Source organism: Corvus hawaiiensis, chromosome 2 (genome assembly GCF_020740725.1).
Source record: "Corvus hawaiiensis isolate bCorHaw1 chromosome 2, bCorHaw1.pri.cur, whole genome shotgun sequence".
Taxonomy (NCBI): domain Eukaryota; kingdom Metazoa; phylum Chordata; class Aves; order Passeriformes; family Corvidae; genus Corvus; species Corvus hawaiiensis.
In genome coordinates this window covers 47,810,458-47,833,750 of record NC_063214.1, presented here as the reverse complement: position 1 = coordinate 47,833,750, position 23,293 = coordinate 47,810,458, and the positions used below count along the sequence as shown (strand labels likewise).

The window sequence follows — 23,293 nt, the reverse complement described above, 5'->3', positions numbered from 1 at the left end:
GCCGGGGCGGGGCGCGCCTGTGGCGCCGGGAGGCTGTGCGATGGCGGCAGGTTTGTAATAGAAGGAGAAGGCTGTGGAAGTCGGAGCCGGGCGCGGCTGAGGGAGCGGCCTGAGGAGTGGGACCGGGGCTGATGCCTCGCTATGTGCGAGGGCCCGCGGGTCGGAGCTGTCGTGCTGCGAGTGCTTCGGGACCGGGGGAGCGCTTGGGGCGTGCTCTGTGAGGGCGGTGTCCGTGTCGGTGAGGGAAGGAGGGCGCTGGGCCCGACGCCTCGGCTGGGCTGAGGAGCGTGGCTGTGCTCGTCTCCCCACGGTCGACATCTGTGGGGATCCGTTTGTCCCTCCTCCCCTTCCCAGATCCCTGCTGGGCGCTCCGGTTGGCACGAAAGTGCTGCTGCCGTAAATTTCATGGGGAGGTTTAGACTGGCAGGCGGCCTCCAGAGGGTCTCCGAAAGGTGACGGGTAAAACAGACCGCGAACCTTGAATTTGCCTCTCAGGGGAATCTGCACCTCGCTGGGAAACTTCGCCTAGCGTCTCAAAACAGAAGGCAGCCGGAAAACATTTCTATAATGTAATTTCGCTGTTTCTCCCCGTCGCGGTTTCAAACTCTGGTTGGAAGCATAAGCCTTTTTACTGCGGGAAAATTAAGTAAGAGCTGGCATGAACTGATCTCTTGGGAATGAGGAAGCTTTAAGAAGTTATTTCCTGATTAGCAGGACTGTTGAACCGGAGCTGCTGTGGTTGTCTGTCCTTGGTCCCTTGGCCCCTTCTCTCCTCCGTAGTCCCCCTGACACACCTCATGCACAGGGATTAATTTGAGGAAGCTGTGTGGTCCGGCTCCTGCTGCCACACTGCCATCAGCAGCAGTTTTGTCTCTTTTTCTTCCTAAGTGAGGCAATCACTTTGGGTCTCCTTCCTACATGAATTCTTTCATGGTTTGTGGCACTTGTAGGATTTGATGCAGTATTTAAACTTTCCTTTGGATGGATTTTAAAGAAGCTTTTTGGGAGAAAGAAGATGACAGGCAGCACAGTTGTGGAGTTTCTGTGAGGAACTAAGGAAGACATGAAAATGATAAGCATTGCATTGAAATATGTGCAGTAAAATGTTTGTATTTAGATGGACATATCTGAAACTTTGCATTAATATGAAGGTCATGTGGTGGAGATCTCTCAGCTCATCAAATCACTTCTTTTGTTGCAAGTGTTTAAAAAAATTCTGAATCCCTCTCAGTACTACTGAAGAAAATATTATGTACAGCTTTATGATATTTGAGATGATATTAACTGCACTCAAATAAATAAGACAATTCAGAATTGGATTATGTTGATTTTCTGCACAGAAAGTGTTTGTTTCTTGTTGTCCAAATTGTTTCTGTTGGTTGTGGGTTATTTTTATAAATGTGCTAGGTTGGTTATAAGAGAGTAACTTTCTTTTGCTAGGAATCTGTTATTGGAGATTTCTTATTTCATTTATCTGCTTAATTTCTAGGTGCTAAAAGTAGATAGATAACTGTCCATACCAGCTACCTGGAGCTTTGAAAGTTATACTGTCTTAACCCTACAGGACGTAAGATTGTTGTGTTAATGCTGACCAGCAAAGAAATTGGAATACAATTTGCAAGATGCCAACTGTTGAAAATCTGAGTGGTGAGCAAAACTTCAGTGCACGTTGGATATTCGATAGCTCCCGTGCTGGAGTCATATTAGATGCTAGTTTTACTGGTTTGAACTTCAAGAAAGAAAATTTGTTACCTGGACCTGAAAACATCACAGCTTTACCTGAAGAAGTGTTGCATCTTTCAGACAGCTGTTCTGTAAGTGATGACTCCCTGTGTGAAGAGTCTGGCAGCCCTCAGACACTTCAGCAATGTACCACTGGAACACTTTTTCCAGCAGCAGCTGGAAATGTAGAAAGCTCTAAACCAGACGTAGTCCATGGTGAAGTGGATGTTCAGAAAAAATCCAATCACAGTGATCCACTCTTACAAAAGCTTGAACAGGTAGTAGTTCTAGAATTACTTGACATGAATCCATTAAGATTTATCTTGTTCTTGCATTTGATTTGTCATGCCTGCAAGTAAGCAAACTCCTTGTAACGTATAGGCCACAGCAAGCTTAAAGAGCAAATCCTAAATTACAGTTACATAAACGTTGGTGTCCTCCTCATGATGTGAATTTACTGAGAGTCTAACTGTTGTTGTTTGCAGGTGGCACAAGTTCCAGTTTAAAATGAAATTGTTCTCAAAATCATTTTACCTGGAAGGGTGCACACAGTTTTACAATGTTTCTTTGCTTGAGGCTGTGGAAATGGGGTGCTGGTCACTACAGTGGTGATTCACAACACAGTGGAGTTGAATGTTCTTGTATCTATAGAAACACCTTTGTTAGTTCTCAAAGTAGGTGTGACCATTCACATACCTGGTTCTGTTTAGATGAAGAGAGATGTTACTGTTGAATCTGGTAAAGTGTCCAAGTCATCAGGACAAAAAGGCCTGGAATCGTAATGCTGTTATGTTACTTGCTGGTTTTTTTCTAATGCAAGTGTGTCAGTCAATCCACTGTAAGTGGCTGTGTGTTCACTAGTAGCTGTTCCCAATTACTGGATAAAAATTGTGTTAGCTGAAAGTGTTCAGCAGCACTTTAACAGACCTTGCTCTTAAGGACTAAGAAGTCCTTGCCTGCTCTGCCAGCAGCTACATCAGCATAAATCCCCATGTCTGTTCACTCGAGTGGAGAGAGGGAATGCGTTTGTCTCCAGACTAGAATTCCACGAATTACCAGGTGCTATGAAAGTTTTCTCCTGTATTTTACATGATAGGAGAATGCTTACCCACTTTTAAAATATTGTCAGTAGTATCAATCAGTGGCTAAATAAATATTAGCTACTTTATTGGTATCTTAAGAGGAATTATTAAGTGTTCTTAGGAATTTATTGACAGTCTGTAACAAAATAATTCTGTGGTATGTTCTAAATAAATCTAGCCTCTAATACATTTATTTTTTTGTTTGAAAAGCTGAAGGAATTGCAACAACAGAAACAGGAGCAGTTAAAGAAACAACAGATGGAACAACTTCAAAGGCTAATGGAAGAGCAGCAGAAGCTACTTATCATGGTGTCTGGCCAGCCAGCAGCTCATGGTGAGTTGATAAAGAAAGCACATGATGTACTTTCTATAAACTGAAAAATTTAATCTCATTTTCCAGTTAAAATCTGACAGTGTCTTTTGTGTTCTTCATTTTAAGATTACTTGATTAGTCAAAGATAAATGCTGCATTGCTTCAGTGCCTGGAAGTTGAGTGCTACTGAAGAAGGAATACTGTCCTGTTTTTATAAAATGCCAACTGTAATTGTGACTTGATCAATATGTGCTATGATGGGAGCCCTTGCTTCAAAGTACATGTATTAAAGTGTAAAACAATTATTTTCCTTTCTGATTAGCTGCTTCTCACAGTACTTTTGACTGCTTTAAGCTTTCAGTGTAGCCAAATGAAGTGGTCCCTCCTTGTTTGTGCTGACACATATCACATTCAGATGATGAACTGAACTAGAATGGGGACCTGATCTGATTTAAAAACAAAGACCTGTAACCTGTATCAGTTTTCCAGTCTTGTTTGCTGGGTGCAAGGAGAGGGGACAGCTCTTGGCTGGGAAAAGCTTTTAGAGTTGAGCCAGGGGTACTTTCTGCTTTTGGCAGTGTCGGTCCAACCTGACTGAAATGATTGTCTTTCTTTCACTTTGTCTACCTGAGAAGATTGAATTAGGGCTTATTTTAGGAGAAGAAAATCAAGATTGCCTAATCACTTGTTCTTGAGCAGTAACATAAGGATGGAGGCTGGGTGATCAATCTTGCCTGTCAGTGCCATTTCTTTTCTCCTATGGAGCAGTATTTTTGTAATAGAAATACAATGACACGACCATTGTGTTCCTTCTCATTTCAAGGTTATACTGTAATGGCTGAAAGTCAAAAGCTAAGACCTGGGCATTCAGCAGGCTTAGCAACTTCACCTCAATTGCCATCATCTGGATATCAGAATATCTTTGAAGATGGAGCTCGTGCTCCGATTGTTTCTTCCCATACACAAGACAACGATTCTTTACAAAAGCTGAACAACAGAGAATGCACCTCATCTTTGAAGAACAGTCTTTCAGAAGTGTCTGCTTGTGAAAAGCAAGGTCTGTGTGTGCCTCTGAAAAGGCCTAATTGTTTGAAAAACAAGGAAGACAAATATGTTACTACTTAGTCATTTACAGAAAGATAACTTGATGTGTGGTACTTTTTCCTCCCTTGTTACTGAGAAAAATTTTCTGCTACTTATTTTGAAGGTTTTATGATTTTTTGTTGGTTTACTTGGTATGTTGGTTGGTTTACTGACAGCTTACAGACCTCAGAGTGTTCCAGTTGTTGTCCATTTGAGTTTGGTTAAAATCAGCATGAGCCAAAAATCAAATTCTTCTCAATTTATGCGTATATATGACGGAAACAGAAGCTTGATAAGAAAGCTCGTCAGTACAGCAGATGTCAAAATTTGTTCAGTTATTTTTTTAAGCCATAGATTAACAACAGCAAAGATGAACAATCAGAATGGATTATTTAAGGTCTGTGGAAATTTTTTAATGCATAGTTGCATGTTCCTGTACAAAGAAAGTGCAAATTCAAATAAGAATTAATTTGGGGAAATCTTATGGCTATTTTATGTACAAATTCACATCACATGGCCCTGAAACTCCCTTCTGGTTTTAATCTGACCTGAATGCTGCTTAAAGTATCTGCTGAGAACTGATTTGTTGTTGGGATGAAAAAACCCACTTCTCTTGCTTTTACAGGAAAAAACATGTGGTGTCCAGAAAAAAAGATGGAATTATTAATGGAGAGTGAACATAATCACATTGATCCTTTAGGTGTGGGAAGTGCAGATGTCTCTGAAAATTCCAGTGGAGGTGAACAGTTATGGACTAATACAGAAGAAAGGTAATTCAGACCATGATTATGCAGTTTTTATCAAATAACAGGAGTTTGGTTGAATTCTGAGTCTTGATTGAAAGAGTCTGATACTCTGAATTTGTGCAATTTCTGAATAAAGGATTTGATTTTTTTAGGTACTGTGGAGACCTGTGGTAAGAGAGGCTCTTGCTTGGAATTGCTTGTGCTGTAAAAGATGAGATGTTGTGTGTTGGATGAAGAGGTGTGTGTGCAGCCTGGGGTAATGACAGCTCAGAAGCACCTTCCAGTATAGCTGGGTATATAAGCAGTTACGGTTGCTGTTCCCGGTTTGATTTATTACAACCTCCTATCCAGCGTTGTGTGCTGAAAGTAGTAACGTGAGGCAGGAGGACAAGGCTGTGACTTTAGTTTACTACCAGGAGTTATGATTATTTGAAATGTCCGAGGCCAGGTTGGACGGGGCTCTGAGCAGCCTGGGCTAGTGAAAGGTGTCTCTGCCCATGGCAGGGGGATGCAGGTTGGAACAGGATGATCTTTAAATTTGTTTCCAACCCAAACCATTCTGTGGTTATAAGATTCTATGAAATGTCTGTATATGGCTAAGGCTAATCATAGTGCTTGTGGCTGAAGCCTTCTCATGTATGGCAAAAGATTTGTAGATGCAGTTGATAGAATGGCAGTAGTGGTTGGCTTTGTTTCAGAGCTCTGCCTTCTCTGATGGGTCATCACAGAAACAAGAAGTGCTTGTTGCAGGCTGTGGTGAGTTGAGCCCAGCCAGCAACTGAGCACCCACCCAGTTGCCTGCTCACTGTTCCCAGAGCAGAAAGCAAGAGGGTATCAGAGGAGGAAACTTGGGAGTTCAGGTAAAAACAGTTTAATAAGTAGAGGAAAGAGGGGAAAGGCCCCAGGTGATACACAGGCAGTCATGCTCTGTGTCCCACAAGCAGACCGGTGCCCACTTGGTCTCTGAGCAACAGCTGCTTTTGGAAGATGAAGCCCCCAGTTTTTACTGATGAACTTGATGTTGCATGGCATGGAATAGCCCTGGGGTCAGTTTGACTCAGTTGTTCTGGCTGTGTCTCCCCTGTGGTTGGTCTTGCCCATCCCCAGCCTGCTTCCTGGGGTGGGCAGCAGCATGAAAAAGCAAAGAAAGCCTTGATGCTGTACAAGCAGGGTTTAGTAATAGCTAAAATATTATGTTACCAATGCTGTTGTAGTCACAAAGCCAAAAGAGAGCTCTGAAAAAAGCTCACTCCATGCCAGCCAGACCCAGCACTCCTGTGAAGGAGGAGGAGTATCAAAGGGGGAGTCAGGGAACGTATAATCTCAGTAGCATTCCTGAGTGGAAAGGTGATACTGTAGGAATTGGCGGCGTGACTAAACTATGAGTGGAAGTTTGGTGATTTGTCCGAAAGAAAGGGTCATTAAGAAAAGCAGTGAAAGAAAAAGCAACAAAACTTGCATATAGTGTCTTTTATGTTAACTATTGCAGGGATTAGATAAACATGTAGTGTTAAAATGCATTTCTCAGATTACCTTAATGCCTGAAGCACCTCAGAATTTGCCATCTTTTATGCAATTACACCTTAGGACTTTGAATACCAGTGATGTTAAACATAGTTATTTTATACAGAATTGTAAGAGTTATTTTTGTAATTACTCTAGACCTATTAAAGCTGCAATACATGAGAAGAAACAGACTTTTGAAGAATTCTTGGAAGAACAGATACAACTAGAGGAACAGCGTCTGGAGCAACACCAGAAGTTACAGGTTATTTATTATTACGTTAAAAATCTTCTTTATATATTGTACTGAGATGTGGTAGGTGCTTTAGAAGTGTACAAGGAAGATGCTAGCAGGGAAAGCTAACACTGAATGCAACATTCGCATTCTTAAAAATAATAAACCCCAAGTACTCCACTTACTTAAGTCTTCAGAAATCCAGTAGAAATGTACCATCTAAATTCCTACTCGTATGTGGGATTTAACTGAAGAAATCTTCAAACTGTGTAAGGAGCTTTTTAACATTTTATGGTTTGCTTTTCTTTACTCATTTTCAGGAGACAAGTGGATCAGGTGTTCAAAAACCGGTGATCAAGAGACCCTTCCTGAAAAGAGGAGAAGGTTTAACAAGATTTACTAATGCCAAGTCTAAAATGACAAAACTTGGAGAAAGCACCTCAAAACTTCAGCAAAGGGCTTCAGATGACAGAAATGTTATTAAAGTGGACAGATCCCAAATACAGAAGAAAACTGTGCCTCCTGGCAAAGAACTGGTTTCTGAAAATCCTTTCGCACCATGTAAAAAATACGACCACCCCAATAAAGTAAAACGTTGTCCCATTCAGAAGACAGTGGTTCTCAAGAATCACAATGGAGAAAATATCTTGCCATTAGAAACAAGAATGCAATCAGGAAGAAATCATGTTGGACAGATGAGAGATTCTTACCCATCAGAAATTAACAATAAAATAGAAAATAAAGAGAACAGAGTAGAATTTGCTAAGTCTAACACTGGCAAAATCAAAACCAAATTACCTGGCACAGAAAAGTCTCAGTTGTCTCAAGAACTGGCCAGTGCCTTTTCTAATCCTAAATGTCCCATAGGTCACCCTGTAAAAGATTCAGAACTGTCTTTTGAACTTTCATTTCAGAATAAACTGGAGAACTGGGAAAAAGAAAAAGAAAAAGAGAACCTAGAATTAGACGAATTTTTGTTCCTGGAACAAGCTGCAGATGAAATATCTTTCTCAAGTAATTCCTCATTTGTGCAAAGGATCTTGGAACGAGACCAGCAGACTTTAAAAGGCCGTAGGATGTCATCTACTCCTATCAAGGCAAAGCAGCAGCAAGTCAAGGCGCTGGCCATCGAACTTACAAATGAGAGAAATAAAAGGGCAGGCTGTGTGGCACGGGAAAATATAAATGGTAGCCCAGTTATGCATACAGCCTCAAATTCAGGAACAGATTTTAGAATGAAGGATCCATTGAATAAAACAGATGGTGTAATATTCTCAGCTTCTTCCCTGAAAGCAGCGCCTGCTTTAAAAAGTAATCATTGGATTGTAAATGAAGATAAGAGTGAGGGCAATGATGGTACTTCTACAGATTCTGAGAGTGAATTTGAGGCCACATTAAAGCATGACAACAAAGATGCTAAGACAGACTTTGTAAGCCACAGAGAAAGTGATCCAGAATGTTTTGATTGTGGAAGTTCTGTTACAGACATTAGCAAAGAGAGCAAAAATGGAGATGCTGACCTTGGCTTGTCAGACAAAGATTGCAGTGTACTGTCAAAGCAAAAGATTAGAAAAGCTATAGATGATCACAGAAGCATGTTGTGTATTAGTAGGAGTAAGTTTGAGTTTGATGATGAAAGAACATGGAGTGATCTTGATGAAAATTATGTTAGCAGTGATTTACCTGAAAAATATACTAAAATACCTTTGCAGATGGACTTTTCCTTTAAGAATGATACTACTGTCCCAGATAAAGCAATAAAGAGAAAAGTTGCCTCAAAGAAAGGAGATGAAACGTCCAAAGAGTCTGCAGTGGACGTTGATTCAAATGGACCTCCTGTATCAAACTTGATGATGAAACTGTTTCCTTCACTGAAGCCAAAGCAGAAGGCAGGCTGCCATCCAGAGCGTGAAACCAAATCAAATGCGGAACCGGAGCTAGGAGGTGAGAGAACAGCAACTGGTAGGAAGTGGTGAAGAAGGCATATCATACAAGTCTTCCCTACTAGTGCTTAAGCTCCAACCTGAAATTACACCAAAGGGTTTAAGTACAGACTTCTTCTGCAAGAAATGGCCCTGTTCTCCCCCTACATCTCCTCTGGTTGCATGTCTGATGCCGGATCTAACAATTACACAGCTTGCAGAATGACTCTAATTGGTGAAAACTTCTTTTTAAAAATGTATTTATTTAATTGGCGTGTTTTTTTTTTTCCTTCCCTCTGGAGGCTTCAGCTCATTGAAGTAACTTGATCTGGAGCTGCTTGATTGTTGTTTCTGAATGAAGGAAAATACCAAAGGCAAGCTGAAAATGAAGTGGTACCTTCCTTTCCACCACAGTGGATTTACACCACAGAAGAGTAATGCTATTCACTGCTAGGTTAACATTTTCCTCTTATGAAATACAAGGGAGTGGCAGACTTGTCTGTGTTTTCTGAGAGTAGTATAGTGTCTACAGAGTTCATGTGGAATATGGGAAATGGGGATTCATTTTTCTGCTTCGCCCAAGTTGATTTTGTCTGTATGGTTGCAGTCTGTGGAGGACTGCCTCTAAAACCCCCTGCTGCAGCTGTTGCACTTCTGCTGTGATTAAAATTGGAGTTGTTCAGTGAAAGCATGATGGCAAGACCTAGTATTTAAACCTTTTGTCCCTAAGGTTGTGATCTTGGTTTCAGACTCCATTCCAATGCATGTTTTAGGATTTTGTTCAGGTTTTTGTGGTAAGCCAGTTGATGTAATCTTTCTGGATTTCAGTAAAGCCTTTGATTTCATCTCTCTTAGTGCCCTTCTGGACAGAATGTCCAGCATTCAGCTGGATAAACACATTGTGTGATGAGTGAGCAACTGACTCACAGGTCAGGCACAGAGGGTTACAGGGAATGGGGTGACATCAGACTAGAGATCTGTCACTAGTGGGGTTTCACAGGGCTCCATCTTAGGACCTGTGCTCTTCAGCATCTTCGTAAATGACTTGGACACAGGACTGGAAGGAATACTAAGTAAGTTTGCCAACTTGAGTTGGGAGGAGCTGCTGACTCCCTTGAAATCAGGGAGGCCCTGCAGAGAGACCTGGACAAATCAGAGGGCTGGGCAATCGCCAACCAGATGAAGTTTAACAAGGACAGCTGCCAGATTCTGCACCTGGTATGGGGCAACCCTGGATATATGGACAGATGGGGAATGAGATGCTGGAGAGCAGAGCTGTGGAAAGGGACCTGGGGGTCCTGGTCAGTGGCAAGTTGGACATGAGTCAGCAGTGCCCTGGCAGCCAGGAGGGCCAACCCTGTCCTGGGGGGCACCAGGCACAGCATCACCAGCTGGGCAAGAGAGGGGATTGTCCCGCTCTGCTCTGCACTGGGGCGGCCTCACCTCGAGTGCTGGGGGCAGATTTGGGTGCCACAATATAAGGCAGACATTAAACTATTGGAGAGTGTCCAAAGGAGGGCAACGAAGATGGGGAAGGGCCCTGAGGGGAAGCCATACAAGGAGTGGCTGAGGTCACTTGGTATGTTCAGCCTGGAGAAGAGGAGGCTGAGGAGAGACCTCATTGCAGTTACAGCTTCCTTGTGAGGGGAAGAGGAGGGGCAGGCACTGATCTCTTGTCTGTGGTGCCCAGTGACAGGACCCGAGGGTGAAACACAGACCTCACTTAACATAAGCACCTTAGCATAAATACCAATTAACAAAAACTTAAATGTGACTGCTGCATCTAACTATAACCACTTCTGCAAGCAGGGAACTACCGCTCGTGGGCTCAAGTGGTAAGAAGGGAGAGGCATGTTAGCTGTCACAAAAGGCTGGAACAATGCAAAGTCATAGGGTTTGTTTTAATAGATAGAAAATAGAAGAATGTAATCAGTAAAGTACAGTTATAGAAAAGCATAACAGCAGTTAGGTGAATGTGAGGAATATGTTAGATAGGAACTATGTACTGTGTTTGTAGGCCTAGGATAAAGAAACCACAACTTATGTGCACTCCAACCCTTAAAACTGTAGCTTTTAGATAAGCAAACAAACAAGGGCAGATGCCAGAATTGTAAAGTATAAAAGCCTGTGTAAAATGAACCACAGCGACACATGCACATGGAGGTGCTAATCCCTGCAGGTTCTCTGGACACCAATAAAGGTGTGCTTTACTTTACAGTACCTGCTGTGGAGTACATGCCTTTGAATCAAGGGAATGGCCTGAAGTTGAGTCAGGGAAGGTTTAGGCTGGATATTATAAAAAGGTTCTTCACCCAGAGGGTGGTTGGGCACTAGAACAGGCTCCCCAGGGAAGTGGTCACTGCACCAGCCTGACAGAGTTCAAGAAGTGTTTGGACAATGCTCTCAAGCACATGGTGTGACTTTTGGGGATATACTCTGCAGGGCCAGGAGTTGAACTCGATCCTTTTGGGTCCCTTCCAACTCAGGATATTCTATGATTCATATGAAAGCTGCAGTTTGGAGAATTGATTGTGTAGGGTTGTCTAAAAATGGATGCTAAAAGTTTGCAGGAAGAGGGGTAGGGTTGGGGTGTTTTTTCCAGCATTTCAGAGTATGTAAGGATGAGCAAGGCAACCACTTACACAGCAACATCAGTATTTAGTCTATTCTGTTGCATACTCAGACTCTGAAACCCTGGGGATTCTTAAGTAGTGACTGAACAGCAAACTGGGATGGAAGAAAAGCCCACAAAACCCCTCCCTATTGTCAGCCTCTGCAATAGATTTCCCATCAGGGATGGGTCTAAACAGACTTTGTTGTGACCAAAACTTGAAAAAACTTAAAACTTTAAACTTTCCTGTTTCATATACCTTATACCATCATACCATCATACTGTATACATATACCTGGCACATATATATGGTATGTACCTATACATGTACTATATGCACTCATTATACCCTTATACCATCATTTTATTTCGCTGGTTTGATGTGAAGCCCCTCACATTCCATTTCCAGATATAGCTTTAGTTCCACCAGGATGGAAGATGCATTCAGTACTTAAAAGTACTCCGAAAGTGATAGATCTTCTCTGTATTTGAAGTACTTGAGTAAACAGTGCAGAGCTTTTTAAAACATAACTTCTGTGTTATTTGGATAGTAGAAGTTCTTGGCAATATTACTACTGTCTAAAATAGTATTACTTGGTTTGTCTTTTTTTTTTTTTTAACAATTTCTTATGCTGGTGTGTGATAATTGTTTACTTCAGTCTTATGGATGCCATTTAGATAATGTGCCTGTGGCTGTGCTTTGACAGGAAACACTGTTCCATCCCAGCTACTGAGAGAGAGACTCACTGAGTTGGAAACTGAAATTGAGAGATTCCGAGCTGAAAACACAACTCTGACTAAACTCCGTGAAGAAAGAGAGCACGCCTTGGCAAGTATCAGGTAATTTTCAATTGCAGCATTTTGCTGCGTTGACTTACATGGTGTGTTGCAGACTCTCCTGAAGTCCAGTTACCAACAGCACAGGTAAACAATTCATGTGCTTCAGTTACAGTGGAGATAGGTCTAGAAACAAGTTGTTGCTCTGTGTGTAAGTTAAACTGTAATTATTACACAGAAATTATAGTATTAAGAACCCTTGCCCAGTTAATATGATGTCCCTAAAGGCTGTGTCTGGGAGAACGTGTATGCTTTTGTTCTGAAGGGTAACACAATCCTAAACTGGCCTTGCAGAACTGGTCTTCATGCTAACATGATTGATGCTTTTGCTTTGGATTGTGTATTTGTGTGTACACACTGAGAATATTTTAATTTGAACTGGGGCATTTGTAAGTGGCATATAGAACAGAATAATTACCTCTGATGACTTAAATGGTGCACATCTGTTCCTACCACAGCCACTTTTGTTTTGTTTGGGAACAGCGTTGTGTCTTTGGCTAATGTTTAATTTTTGATCGCCTATTAGCAGATTCTTTTCTCTGGTGCTTTTGGGGGACGGTGTTCTAATGTTTTGAAGAATGCAGCAAGATTTTAACCAAAGTTTTTCTAAATTTGGGATAATGTTTGTGGCTAGAAGATATAAAAATATAAATTGTTGGACTTCAAACATCCACTGTGTGACAATTCTTACTTGTTAAATAAGTAATACCATTTATATGTAAGTCTTCCTGAGGGCAAGAGATGCTAAACTGCAATCTGTGACCACAAAATACTCAGTTTTCACTTTGTTTCTTAACATGAGATGTGAAGGGGATTTGGGATAAAACAACAACTTTGTTTCATAATTATAGGAAAGAAATTGCAGACTTTGAACAGAAGAAAGCCCAAGAACTGGCTGAAATAGAAGAATATAAAAAAAAGGAAATTAAAAAACTGCAAAAGGAGCGTAAAGTTTTTGAAAAATACACCACAGAGGCTAGAGCAATTCCAGATAAAAAAGAACGTGATGAAATTCAGGTATAAGAATGTATTATTATTCTTGTCCACATAGGAACATGTAAGTTCACTTAAAGGCAGTCAAGAGCTAAATTCTAATTTCGTTGAAAGATTACAAGTGATTTCAAGATGGGAACTGTTAGCAGACATGGGTTAGTGGTGAACTTGGCAGTGCTGGATTAACAGTTGGACTCCATGATCTTGAAGTTTTTTTCCAATCTGAATTATTCTAATTGAGGAAGGGAACTACAACCTTCACAAAGCTGTTTGTTGGTTTTACGGCAAAAACTCGTAATGAACAAATCTTTTTGTCACATTTCTGTACTAAAAATGTGACTTGTGACTGATAGAATGATCTTCAACTTGGAAACAAAATTACTGAAGTTAAAATACTAAGTTGTAAGTTTTTGTTCATGGTAGTGGATCAAAGTGCAAACTAGAACTCCACAAGGGTTTTATTGTGTCTATAACTCTTGTACAGTCTATGTAGTAATCTTTTACAATTTTCAAAGTTACATTCTATTATCACTTGTAGGTCTTTAGGTTGTCAGGGATGTAAGGAACGCAATCTGTTTGTTCCTGCATTGTCAGGATGTATGGTATATGAGGTGTATAAACAAGCCATATTAAACACCACACAGGGATTTCTCTATTCTTTCCCTATGAACTTACTTCAAAAAACTGAATTGGCATTTGCTAAACTGTCTAGGCAGATTTATGTGTGTTTTGTGTGATTGTGTCCTCCCTGTTTTCCCGTGCCAAGATTTTTGAAGGGCCCTCCAGGGGTAGCATTACTGATTTTGTATTTCTGTCCCAAGTGTGTTTGTAGTGGCCAATCTATGAAGTGTAAAGGATGCCAAGAAAGCAAGAAAAACAATTTTGCTGTGATTGGAGTAGAGCTTATAAAAATGGTAGTCTAAAGTAAATAATCACTCTTTCAGGGAGGAAAACCGTTCCTACCTTTCACCCCCTGCACTATTAAGCTGATCTGACTTTTTTGCCACTTGTGCCTTTTTTGCTTGTACTTGTATTTCTATTAGAAACTAAAATATATTTTAATATATTAAAAATGAAAACTCTTTATAAACATGCATTTTTCTAAGGCTTTAAAACAGCAGATTGCAGAATTACAGGAAGATTTAAAACGAAAAGAGGCAAAATGGTCAACCACCCATCGACGCCTGAAAGATCAAATAGAGGCTTTAGTAAATGAGAATTTGGAGCTAAAAGAAGAAATCAAAATTATGGAGAAGTTTCGTCTAGAAGCCTGGAAGAAAGTAGAAGCTGCTGGAAGCAAGAAGAAAATAGAAAATTCTGGGATGACCCTAAATAGAGCAGAATCTGTAAGTTATTAAACTCGGTGCTTTAAATACATTTGTGTGAATACTTGTGAATTTTGTGTTACATACTTTGAGTGTAATAGCTACAATTTAGCTGTTTACTTTTAATGTACTGATTAGTACACTAGTGACAGACACAGAATTTTGTTAATGTCACATTCTCTCCAAATGTCAATGCTCACAATGTGCAGCATCCCTTTTGTAGAGGAGCTCATCTTGGAAATTAAAAATGGTGCAATTATGAAAGAAAAATCATTGATGGGGTCTAAGCTGTGAACCTCGGCACCTCCAGGATCAACCAGGCAAACCAGGCAGTTCATGATCGTCTAAAGCAGTTATATTAAGTTTTGAAACTGTAACTATTATTCTGGATTGCTTGCACCAAATTAACATTCTAGAGTTGTTGGTAGTGAGGGAACAGATGGAGGAAGAGCTCCAAAGTGCAGCTTGGGCTACATCACACAAATCCTTCTGCTCACCAAGTCTCAAAATTGTATAGTTTGTGAAGAAAGCTTCCAGTAAATTTCATGTCATGTGGTGTATAAATTTTGTTGACTCTGTATGAACAGTTATGATTACATGTCACATGAATGGCAAGTACTTCCTTTCTTTTAGTGTCTTCCAAACAGAGGCCCAAAAAGTCGAACTGCATCTCCCCTTCTTCCAGTACAGAAGTGCAGCAAGACAAATGGCAAAAGTTATTCACAGGCAAAAGGTAAAAATACTTGTCTAGACTCTGTTAAGTCTTTAAAATAAAACGAGCATGAAGTTTTGCTTTGTGGAGCGCATCACCACCTTAAAAGGAGATAGAGTGGGAGCTGTCATGGACTTGAGCATATGGATAAATACCTCACAGGGTGGAATTGTGGAGAAAGCTGTGATGAGACCAGTTTTGGAGTGAAAATGCTTCTGGTCATACTTGATGGTCTGGAGCACAGCAGAACCTGCTTTCTGTAATCAAAACAGGTGTTCATCACTGGTGTTCTCCAAGCTGCAGATGTTGGTTAGATCATGGAATAATAGAAGGGTTTGGTTTGGAGGGGACCTCAAAGATCATCCAGTTCCAACCCCTCTGCCAGGAGCAGGGACACCTTCCACTAGATGAGGGTGCTCAGAGCCCCATCCAGCCTGGCCTTGGACAGTTCCAGCAATGGAGCATCCACAGCTTCTCTGGGCAACCTGTTCCAGTGCCTCACCCCCCTGACAGTGAAGAATTTCTTCCAAGTGTCTAGATGACTGTGTTGATAGCATCAGAGCTGCTGTGTCTGTTCAGAACCTTCTGTTACCAGGATCTGTAATCATATGGGCAATGCTGTAGCAGGTGTTCCTTGTTCACAGTTAGGAGCAAAGGCTGTCTGCATTCCTAAGGGATAATCACATATGGAAAGTAACTGCAGGATACTTTTTTGATACCTCTGACAGCTCACGCAACCATCATGTTATCTGTTAGAGGAGTGTGTTCCAGAATGGAAGGTGGTTTTATTTTGGTAATTTGATAGGAGAGACATGGAAAAAATATGCTGATCAGTTCCTGTTAAAAGCTTATATTAATCTTCCTTTGTTCATTTTAAGGTGTAACTAATAATGTTGTCTAAAATCCTAGGAGGGGAAAATCCTTTGTAAATCTACAGAGATGAAATAGGAGAGAAAGAGCATTAAATGCCTGTTGCAATGATTCTTCAGTTGTAGCTTCTTGCTGACACACAAAGCACTAGCAGTGATTGATTCTTTTCTTGGCATGTGCCTATTCTTTTAATAAATACCCTGCTTTCAGTTTCTACTGCAGTTAAGAAATGTAGGTGTCCTGTACAGCCTGACCTCCTATGTAATTGTAACATTTAAACCATACTTTAATTTCTCTGTCTAATTTAACTATTACATGTATCTCAGTAGGAAAACTTCCTAGAACACCTGCATCAGGACCTGCTTACGACAGAAACAACTCTGAGACAATGATAGCACCAGAAGATTCTTATAAGACTTTTATGGTAGTAAGGCCTGTGTCTTGATTTTGTTTTCAAAGGGGGAGGAAAAAGCCTAAAATAGAAAAGTTAACGAGTATCTAGAGGGTGACTGATGAGGCTGTTGACTCATCTTTTTATCTTTGTCTAGTAGTTGCATTATTCTTTGGCTCAGGAGAAAAGATACAGTAATAATCTCCTGCTCTTTTGAATTTTGCAAGATGTTTTACCTTTTGGGAGGGCTAAAGAAAGATGGATGTTCATATGCTCCATGGAGGGCAACTGTGCAAGGATCTTTTAAATAGTTCAATTAAATCTTACATTAATTGCTGTAGGTTATACTTAGGCTTTAGAGAACGTGATTGTTTCATACCATGATGTGATGTCTTAAGGGAATTGAGCACCATGCTAAAGCACATCACTGAATTCCTCTTCAGTCCAGACTACAACTGACCACAGACAACCAATGATTGCTCAGTCTCCCTCTCTTGTACCACTTGAATTATACTTGGAATTGCTTAAACCCCTGATCGTGTTTATGCCTTGCCATACTCATCTTCCTTCTGGTGCTGCTCCTTGTTTCCTAAAGTATCTGTCAGCCTAGGGAACACAAGTGTATAAAGACAAAGCTTGATTTGAGTTTTTGCTTGTCGTCTCAGGACCCCTCTCCTGATGAAGCTCACATGTCACTATCATCTGCTCCTGCATATACAGGCAGTGAAGAGATACAGAGAGAAACTGCTTATCCTGATGGAAAGGTAAGATGAGAACTTGGCACTCGGAAATTCTGGAAGACAGCTGTTGGGAAAGATGAGTGAGAATGTGAGTGTGAGGGCTCGATAGTGACATCTCTCATGTTTTCATTAGGTTGAGAAGGTTTTGAAAAATGGCTGTCACCTTGTATTTTTCCCAAATGGAACATGGAAAAAAGTGGGTTCTGATGGGAAGACTGTAACTATAACCTTCTTCAATGGGGATGTGAAGCAGATTATGCCTGATCAAACAGTGGTGGGTATCCTACATGTGCATTTTTCAATAAATACTTATTTATCTGCATGTGTACACTCATTTAAAATTTCTCACTAGTTACACTAAATATGAACTGTTGTCTGCAGATTTATTACTATGCTGATGCCAAAACTACTCACACGACATACTCTGATGGCTTAGAGGTCTTGCAGTTTTCAAATGGACAAATAGGTAAAGAAATCATCCAACCCAACCATCAGAATTATTCCCCATGTATCTGTATTTATGTAATAAGCATATTGTCTCAAAATACATTTCAGAAAAGCATTATCCTGATGGCAAGAAGGAAATAACCTTCCCTGATCAAACAATTAAGAATTTATTTACGGATGGCCAAGAAGAAAGTATCTTTCCTGATGGCACCATTGTTCGTGTGCAGCGGTGAGCTTTTCCTTCTCAGCTCCCCTGGCCTGGGCAGGGGATGGGAACAGCTGGGGCTCAGTGACAGGGGCACTATATGGTGACAGATCCATTTCTACAGCTCCTGAAAGTTTGTTTCATTATACTGTGAACATATATTTACTGCTTGAGCTTTGAGTTTGGTTGTTTGGTTTTTGGTTTTTTTTGGAAGAGGCATAAAAACTGTGTATTGTCTTATACCCTAACCTAAGACACTTCTCAGATTTGTACATTATACAAGACATATCTAGGAAGGTGGTTGGCATGGGAAGCAGGTGTTAGTGACAGCTGATAACTGATAGTGCTCAAAATACCACGCTAACCTCCCTTGGACTCCAGCAGTGATTTAGTGCAGATAAAGTGCAGTAGAGGCTCTGAAGTACAAAGAAGTCAGATCAGTTTTGCAGAACCAGGTTTTTGAGTATGAACCAGCTGAGATATTTAACAGATTTTCCACAAATACTGGGTTTTTTTTTTAAAGTCTTCCTTTATTTAGGCTTACATATTTGATATTTGTTATGAGACTAATCTTACACTAGTGCATAATCCTTTCTTGTTTTTTTCCCCTTTAATGCAGAGATGGAAGCAAAACTATAGAGTTCAATAATGGCCAGAGAGAACTCCACACATCACAGTTCAAGAGACGGGAGTATCCAGATGGGACTGTCAAGACTGTGTACATGAATGGACAGCAGGAAACCAAGTATGTCTCTGGAAGAGTCAGAGTAAAGGACAAGGATGGTAATATTATCATGGACACGAAGGTATAGACCATGTCAAAACTGCTGAAGTGTTAGCACATCAGCAAAAATAATGTACATTTCTGTAAACAAGTGAACATGCTTAAAGCTTGTTGTGTATATATTATTTATAGTTTTCTCTAAATAAATTTATTTTTCAGAGGGTGCTACTACATCAGAGCTTTTGCTAATTCTTTTTTCCCATTTTAGTTCATTGATTCAGTATTCAGTCATGTGGGGTTAAAAAGGTGTTTTTTAAATCAGCTGTCAGTGAACACTCAAACAGCTGTAGACTAGACCTTATTTTAGACATCAGTTTACTTACTGCTTGACTTTAAAGGAATGGCAGGCTTGGGCTATTTTTTTCCCTTCATTGTCCTATTTTCTTTGTCTCAGTTGGGAGGCAACAGCATTAGCAGACTGCACTGTCTGTTCTAGCAACTGCTCTTCTATACTCATAGGGCTAATACAGGTGAGAGTGGAGACAGGTTCATTCTCTAAGCTACTCAGAAACACCAGGAAATTAACAAAGGTCATCTCATCCAGTTCTCCCACCTAACAGGTTTTTTAAACTGACTTGCCTATTACAATTCTGCAGTACCTACTACCAAAAGGTTGCTGCTGGGCTGGCTGCTCTCTCTCCATTCTTGTGCATGCTGAAAAATTTGTTTCCTTCTCTCACACAGTAGCAGACTCACTTTCTTCTTGTCTCCTCTGCCCCCTTGCCTTTTTCTCCTCAGTGAAGGCAAGCTCTGTCCTTACTCTATGCTCTTTTTTACTCTCAGGGTGGCAATGAGAACTGTGCTCACTCACACCCCAAAGTTACCTGGTTGGTCCTGGCCTTTTGGGGAATCTCAAAGCAGCAGCTCTGATGTAATTCAGGGCTAAGTCGCTTCTACAATGGGTGATAAACAATGGGGTTTTGGTCTTTTTTTAAATGAAAGTATTTTGAAAATGAGTATGAACTACCTAAGCTATCTGCAACAGCACCAAGGACATGTCTGCTTAGTACCAGAATATGCACTGAAACTGACACGATCCTTCCACTGCTTGTCCCATTTTGCCTGGGCAGTGAGGTCAGCTTTGGACCCTTGTGTTCATGGGAGCTTGAGGGAGGAGAATGGGTGCCAGGGGATGTGTATGAGCACAGACTGAAGCACAGGAGGTTCCCTCTGAACAGCAAGAGGCTTGCTTTACTGGGAGGGTGACTGAGCCCTGGAACTGGCTGCCTGGAGAGCTTGTGGAGTCTTCATCACACAAGTGTGTTCCTTGATAATCTAGACAACGCTCTCCTCGGAGACATGTAAAGGATTTAGTACAAGACAGACACCCCAAGAAACCTCACAGACTACAGCAGTAAAGGAAAACAACCTCTCAGGTACATGCTGACCAAACTGTTTATTCTCGAACTCTGAAGTGAAAGAGGTGTAGCAACACCTGAACGTGAAAACAGAAACCAGCAACAATGCAAACATGTTTCACAACAAAGACGGTAATGCATCCCCAACTGCTTGCTCCCTATCTGGTGCTGGATGGAGATGTCTGTCACCAAATAAACCTGAAACACAAACAAGAGTTATGTCACAATAATAAAACTATCATCTTCCCTTCAAGTTTTCTAACAAGATACTAGAAAAAGTGTCCCAGCATCAGCTTTTGATCTAATTCTTTACCTCTCTGCATTAGTTCCATCTACTCCTATGAGAAGGGTATCACAGAACAATACTCAAGGCTCCAAGGCCAGAAAAGATTGAGATGTGGATATATAGTTTCACTATTTCAAGATCAGAAAGTGTTAGGAACATCATCTGTTCACATCTGCTAGGAGAGTGCTTATTAAACGGGAAGGAAAAATACAACATAACAGCCTTGTCCAAGAAATCTGAAAATCCAAGTCTCTGGTATTCCCCATAGATAACACACAGTATAAAGCTCTTCATTAAAAACGTTCCATGTTTGTCTAGACACGTGGACATCAATATGTTATCATGGATGTTTGCCTGAGAAACCACCAAGAACCAGATTAAAAGCAGAAAATAAAGAAGATTAATTTTGATTGTTTGGGCAGAGTACACTGCCACACATCTGCAACTTGCCTTCTACAGTTACTGGCAGCAGAAGCTCTTTATGTTGTACCACCTCTAGGACTCTTTGTTTCAGTACCTGTAAGTTCTTAAAACTGGGGCTTTCAGTAATGGTATGTAAAGAAGTTAAAATTTAACAGCTATTTTTGATATTTAACACTTCATTAACAGAATGAAGTGTGGACACAAGGGATTTTTTTTTTTTTTGAAATAAACTCTGGTTGTCCACATTACTGGCAGTTTGTTTAAAACTTCTGAAATCATCCCTCCCCAATGGTATGAATTTGTAGTTCATGGTCACTGTACTTACATGTCACTCATCCAACTCTGCAAGTCCCATTTCTATCAGCTTCAGATGAACCAGGTTTTTGTCATCTCCATACAAAGAAATGGTGACCTCTGGTGACACAGTCTGAAAGTTGACAATTTTGACAGTTACAAATTTACTCCTCAAGCTGATACTGAAAGATTTTACTGGCTGCACTCACTGGCCAAGCAGAACTGTGAATATACAAAGAATACTTCTGTTTTTAAGCAAAGAAAACTGCTTTTAAAGTAACAGGAATGCTCAGACACTTTGTGTTTGCAGGATTAAGAACAACACTGCATCATTTTCTCTTAGTATTCCTTCATGGTAAATGGTTTTTAATTTTGAACTATTTAAACTACTGAGGGTTCACAGTAAAACAAAGACTTAGAGTGCTAGTAAGAATTTTAGGCTCAGCAAGAACTAGGAGGAAAAAACCCAAAAGCACATTTCTTACAAGTACGGAAGCAGAGAGACGCTTTCCTTCAACACAGTCCATCACGGTCCACAATGCTTTCAGGCTCCATTCTGGGGAATAAGGAATTCTTTCCACATTTTTGTCATCTGAAGTAGGTTTAAATCCAGCCAGCAGAACTCGTACTGCTTGAACTGGATACTCCAGCAGATGACAAGGAATGTGACGCAATCTGAAACAGAAATGAGAAGCATTTGCCCACAGCAGTCCACCTGCCCTAAGGACATCAGGATGGCCGAATGGCTCACACAGTACATTTATGGTGTGGGAACTGGGACTGGACTCCCTGCTTGATGGGAACATGCCACCATCAGACCCAACAACTCAGGCAGGGCTAGGCCCTCTGAAGGACTTTGCACAGGAACTATTAAAAAGCAGACCAGCATCAGAGACCCTCCCCCAGTACCCTGCCTGGGGAGGAGTCAGAGAGCTGAACACAGAGCTGAGCACAGGAATCCAAGTGCAAATCACAATGCAGCTCCACAAACCTTTGTGGTCCCAAGTGCTTCACGCCTCAATGTGCTCTAGACACACTACTGGGAATAGATACGTGGGGTTTACATTATCATCTCCCCATTCTTCTACCTTTCTATCCCAGAAGCAAGGGAATGGGGAAGCAGAACAGGAAATGCAACTCTGAAATAGAAGACACTGTCTCTCCCAAGACCCTAACAGACTGGGAAGCACAAAATCTATTCAAATCCCCATTTTTGCACCATCTTCAGCAACAAAGTGTGCATTCCCAACAGGCTTGAGAGCAAGCCTATATAGAAAGTACCTATTATTACAGACACACATATGTACTGCATATACAGGTACTATGTATGTACTGTAGCACTCTGTACCATCCAAACACATATAAATGTGTATGTATGAGAAATTCAGACAAGCTCAGGGAACCCTAGAAGCCTGGGATATTTGAGACACTCAGCTGACATCTCTGTTCTTAGAGCATCTCAGAACTGCACAAACAGGGATTTGAACTTCCACTTCCCACACAGGCAGAGCAGGGTGTCCCACTCAGATGCTCCCTTATCCATTAGTTTATTCCCCAGCTGCCTTCTGTGCAGACTGCAGTCACACAAACTGTATAGCCTAGTTTGGAGTAAGGTTCTTGGGTGCAGCAGCAGATTAACCTGAGCCCACTCACAGGTTAAGTAACTGGAGATAATGGAGAAATCTGGTATTACAATAATGGGCTTCTCAGAACAACCTGAAACAGAGAAGGAGGTGCAAAACCCCACACGCTGCAGACAGGTTTAACCAGCCACCCCACTTTAACTGAAATCCAGTGGTAAATTATGATAAACAATACATATATGCAGTTAGATATAAATTAATAGTAAATATAAATAAATGTATGTATTTTTACAAGTGCATATTTTATAATCCAAGTGTATACATACATACACACAGACATTTTACATGCATTTTCTTCTTATTTATTTACCTGCTTGTTGGGACAACTAGGTAAGTACCATAGTCAACAAACTGAACCAGAATCTGAACAGGGACAAGCTGTGTAATAGAGAGGAGCTTTGCTCTATACCATAAACCATCCACATACTCTGCAAGGCAAGGCAGGTCTACAAAAGAAAGAAAAAAAACCCCATCACATAACGCCCCACAGTCCTCAGTGCAGTGCAAACTGACCTTAAAAATCCACTTCACTTTGTGAGCAAGATTAAGTCTCCTGTTCCTTATCAAATTCATGCTATGATTTTGTTCCATGCATCCTCCAATTCTCTCTGAATTCCAATCCCATCACTAGTATACAATTTAAGTCAAGTTTCTCTACCTCACATGGCAATGGTGAGAAGTAATAGCAAACTGCTCAGTGAAAAGATAGTGATCCAGTTTAAACTTTTCTACTTGGACTAATTTGCACAATCCAGTCAGTAAACAGAT

General features: G+C 40.8%; 2 protein-coding genes across 5 annotated transcripts in view; one reads left to right on the top strand and one right to left on the bottom strand.

Moving 5' to 3' along the window:
* Nucleotides 1-6: 6 nt before the first annotated feature.
* On the top strand, nucleotides 7-18,692 carry CENPJ (centromere protein J). Of its 3 annotated transcripts, none has more exons than XM_048295721.1 (17): nucleotides 7-50; nucleotides 1,490-2,000; nucleotides 3,015-3,138; nucleotides 3,941-4,174; nucleotides 4,826-4,970; nucleotides 6,609-6,714; nucleotides 7,005-8,628; nucleotides 11,925-12,057; nucleotides 12,906-13,071; nucleotides 14,154-14,393; nucleotides 15,006-15,105; nucleotides 16,284-16,378; nucleotides 17,011-17,109; nucleotides 17,219-17,359; nucleotides 17,467-17,551; nucleotides 17,641-17,761; nucleotides 18,357-18,692. In XM_048295721.1, the coding sequence occupies exons 2-17, from the start codon at nucleotides 1,623-1,625 to the stop codon at nucleotides 18,547-18,549; spliced, it is 3,984 nt and encodes a 1,327-aa protein (XP_048151678.1). In that variant the 5' UTR covers nucleotides 7-50; nucleotides 1,490-1,622; the 3' UTR covers nucleotides 18,550-18,692. The 3 variants fall into 3 exon arrangements, with proteins under 3 accessions (XP_048151678.1, XP_048151677.1, XP_048151676.1); XM_048295720.1 differs by having other exon boundaries at nucleotides 16,281-16,378; XM_048295719.1 differs by having other exon boundaries at nucleotides 16,281-16,381.
* Nucleotides 18,693-19,898: 1,206 nt separating this feature from the next.
* RNF17 (ring finger protein 17) overlaps nucleotides 19,899-23,293 on the bottom strand; it is a 40,845-nt gene continuing 37,450 nt past the window's right edge. For both annotated transcript variants that reach the window (XM_048295757.1, XM_048295758.1), the window contains 4 exons: nucleotides 22,836-22,971; nucleotides 21,368-21,557; nucleotides 20,914-21,015; nucleotides 19,899-20,077 (listed from right to left, as the gene is read on the bottom strand). In XM_048295757.1, the coding sequence (XP_048151714.1) occupies nucleotides 20,917-21,015; nucleotides 21,368-21,557; nucleotides 22,836-22,971 (425 nt within the window). In that variant the 3' untranslated portion in view covers nucleotides 19,899-20,077; nucleotides 20,914-20,916. The remainder of the gene's footprint in view (nucleotides 20,078-20,913; nucleotides 21,016-21,367; nucleotides 21,558-22,835; nucleotides 22,972-23,293) is intronic.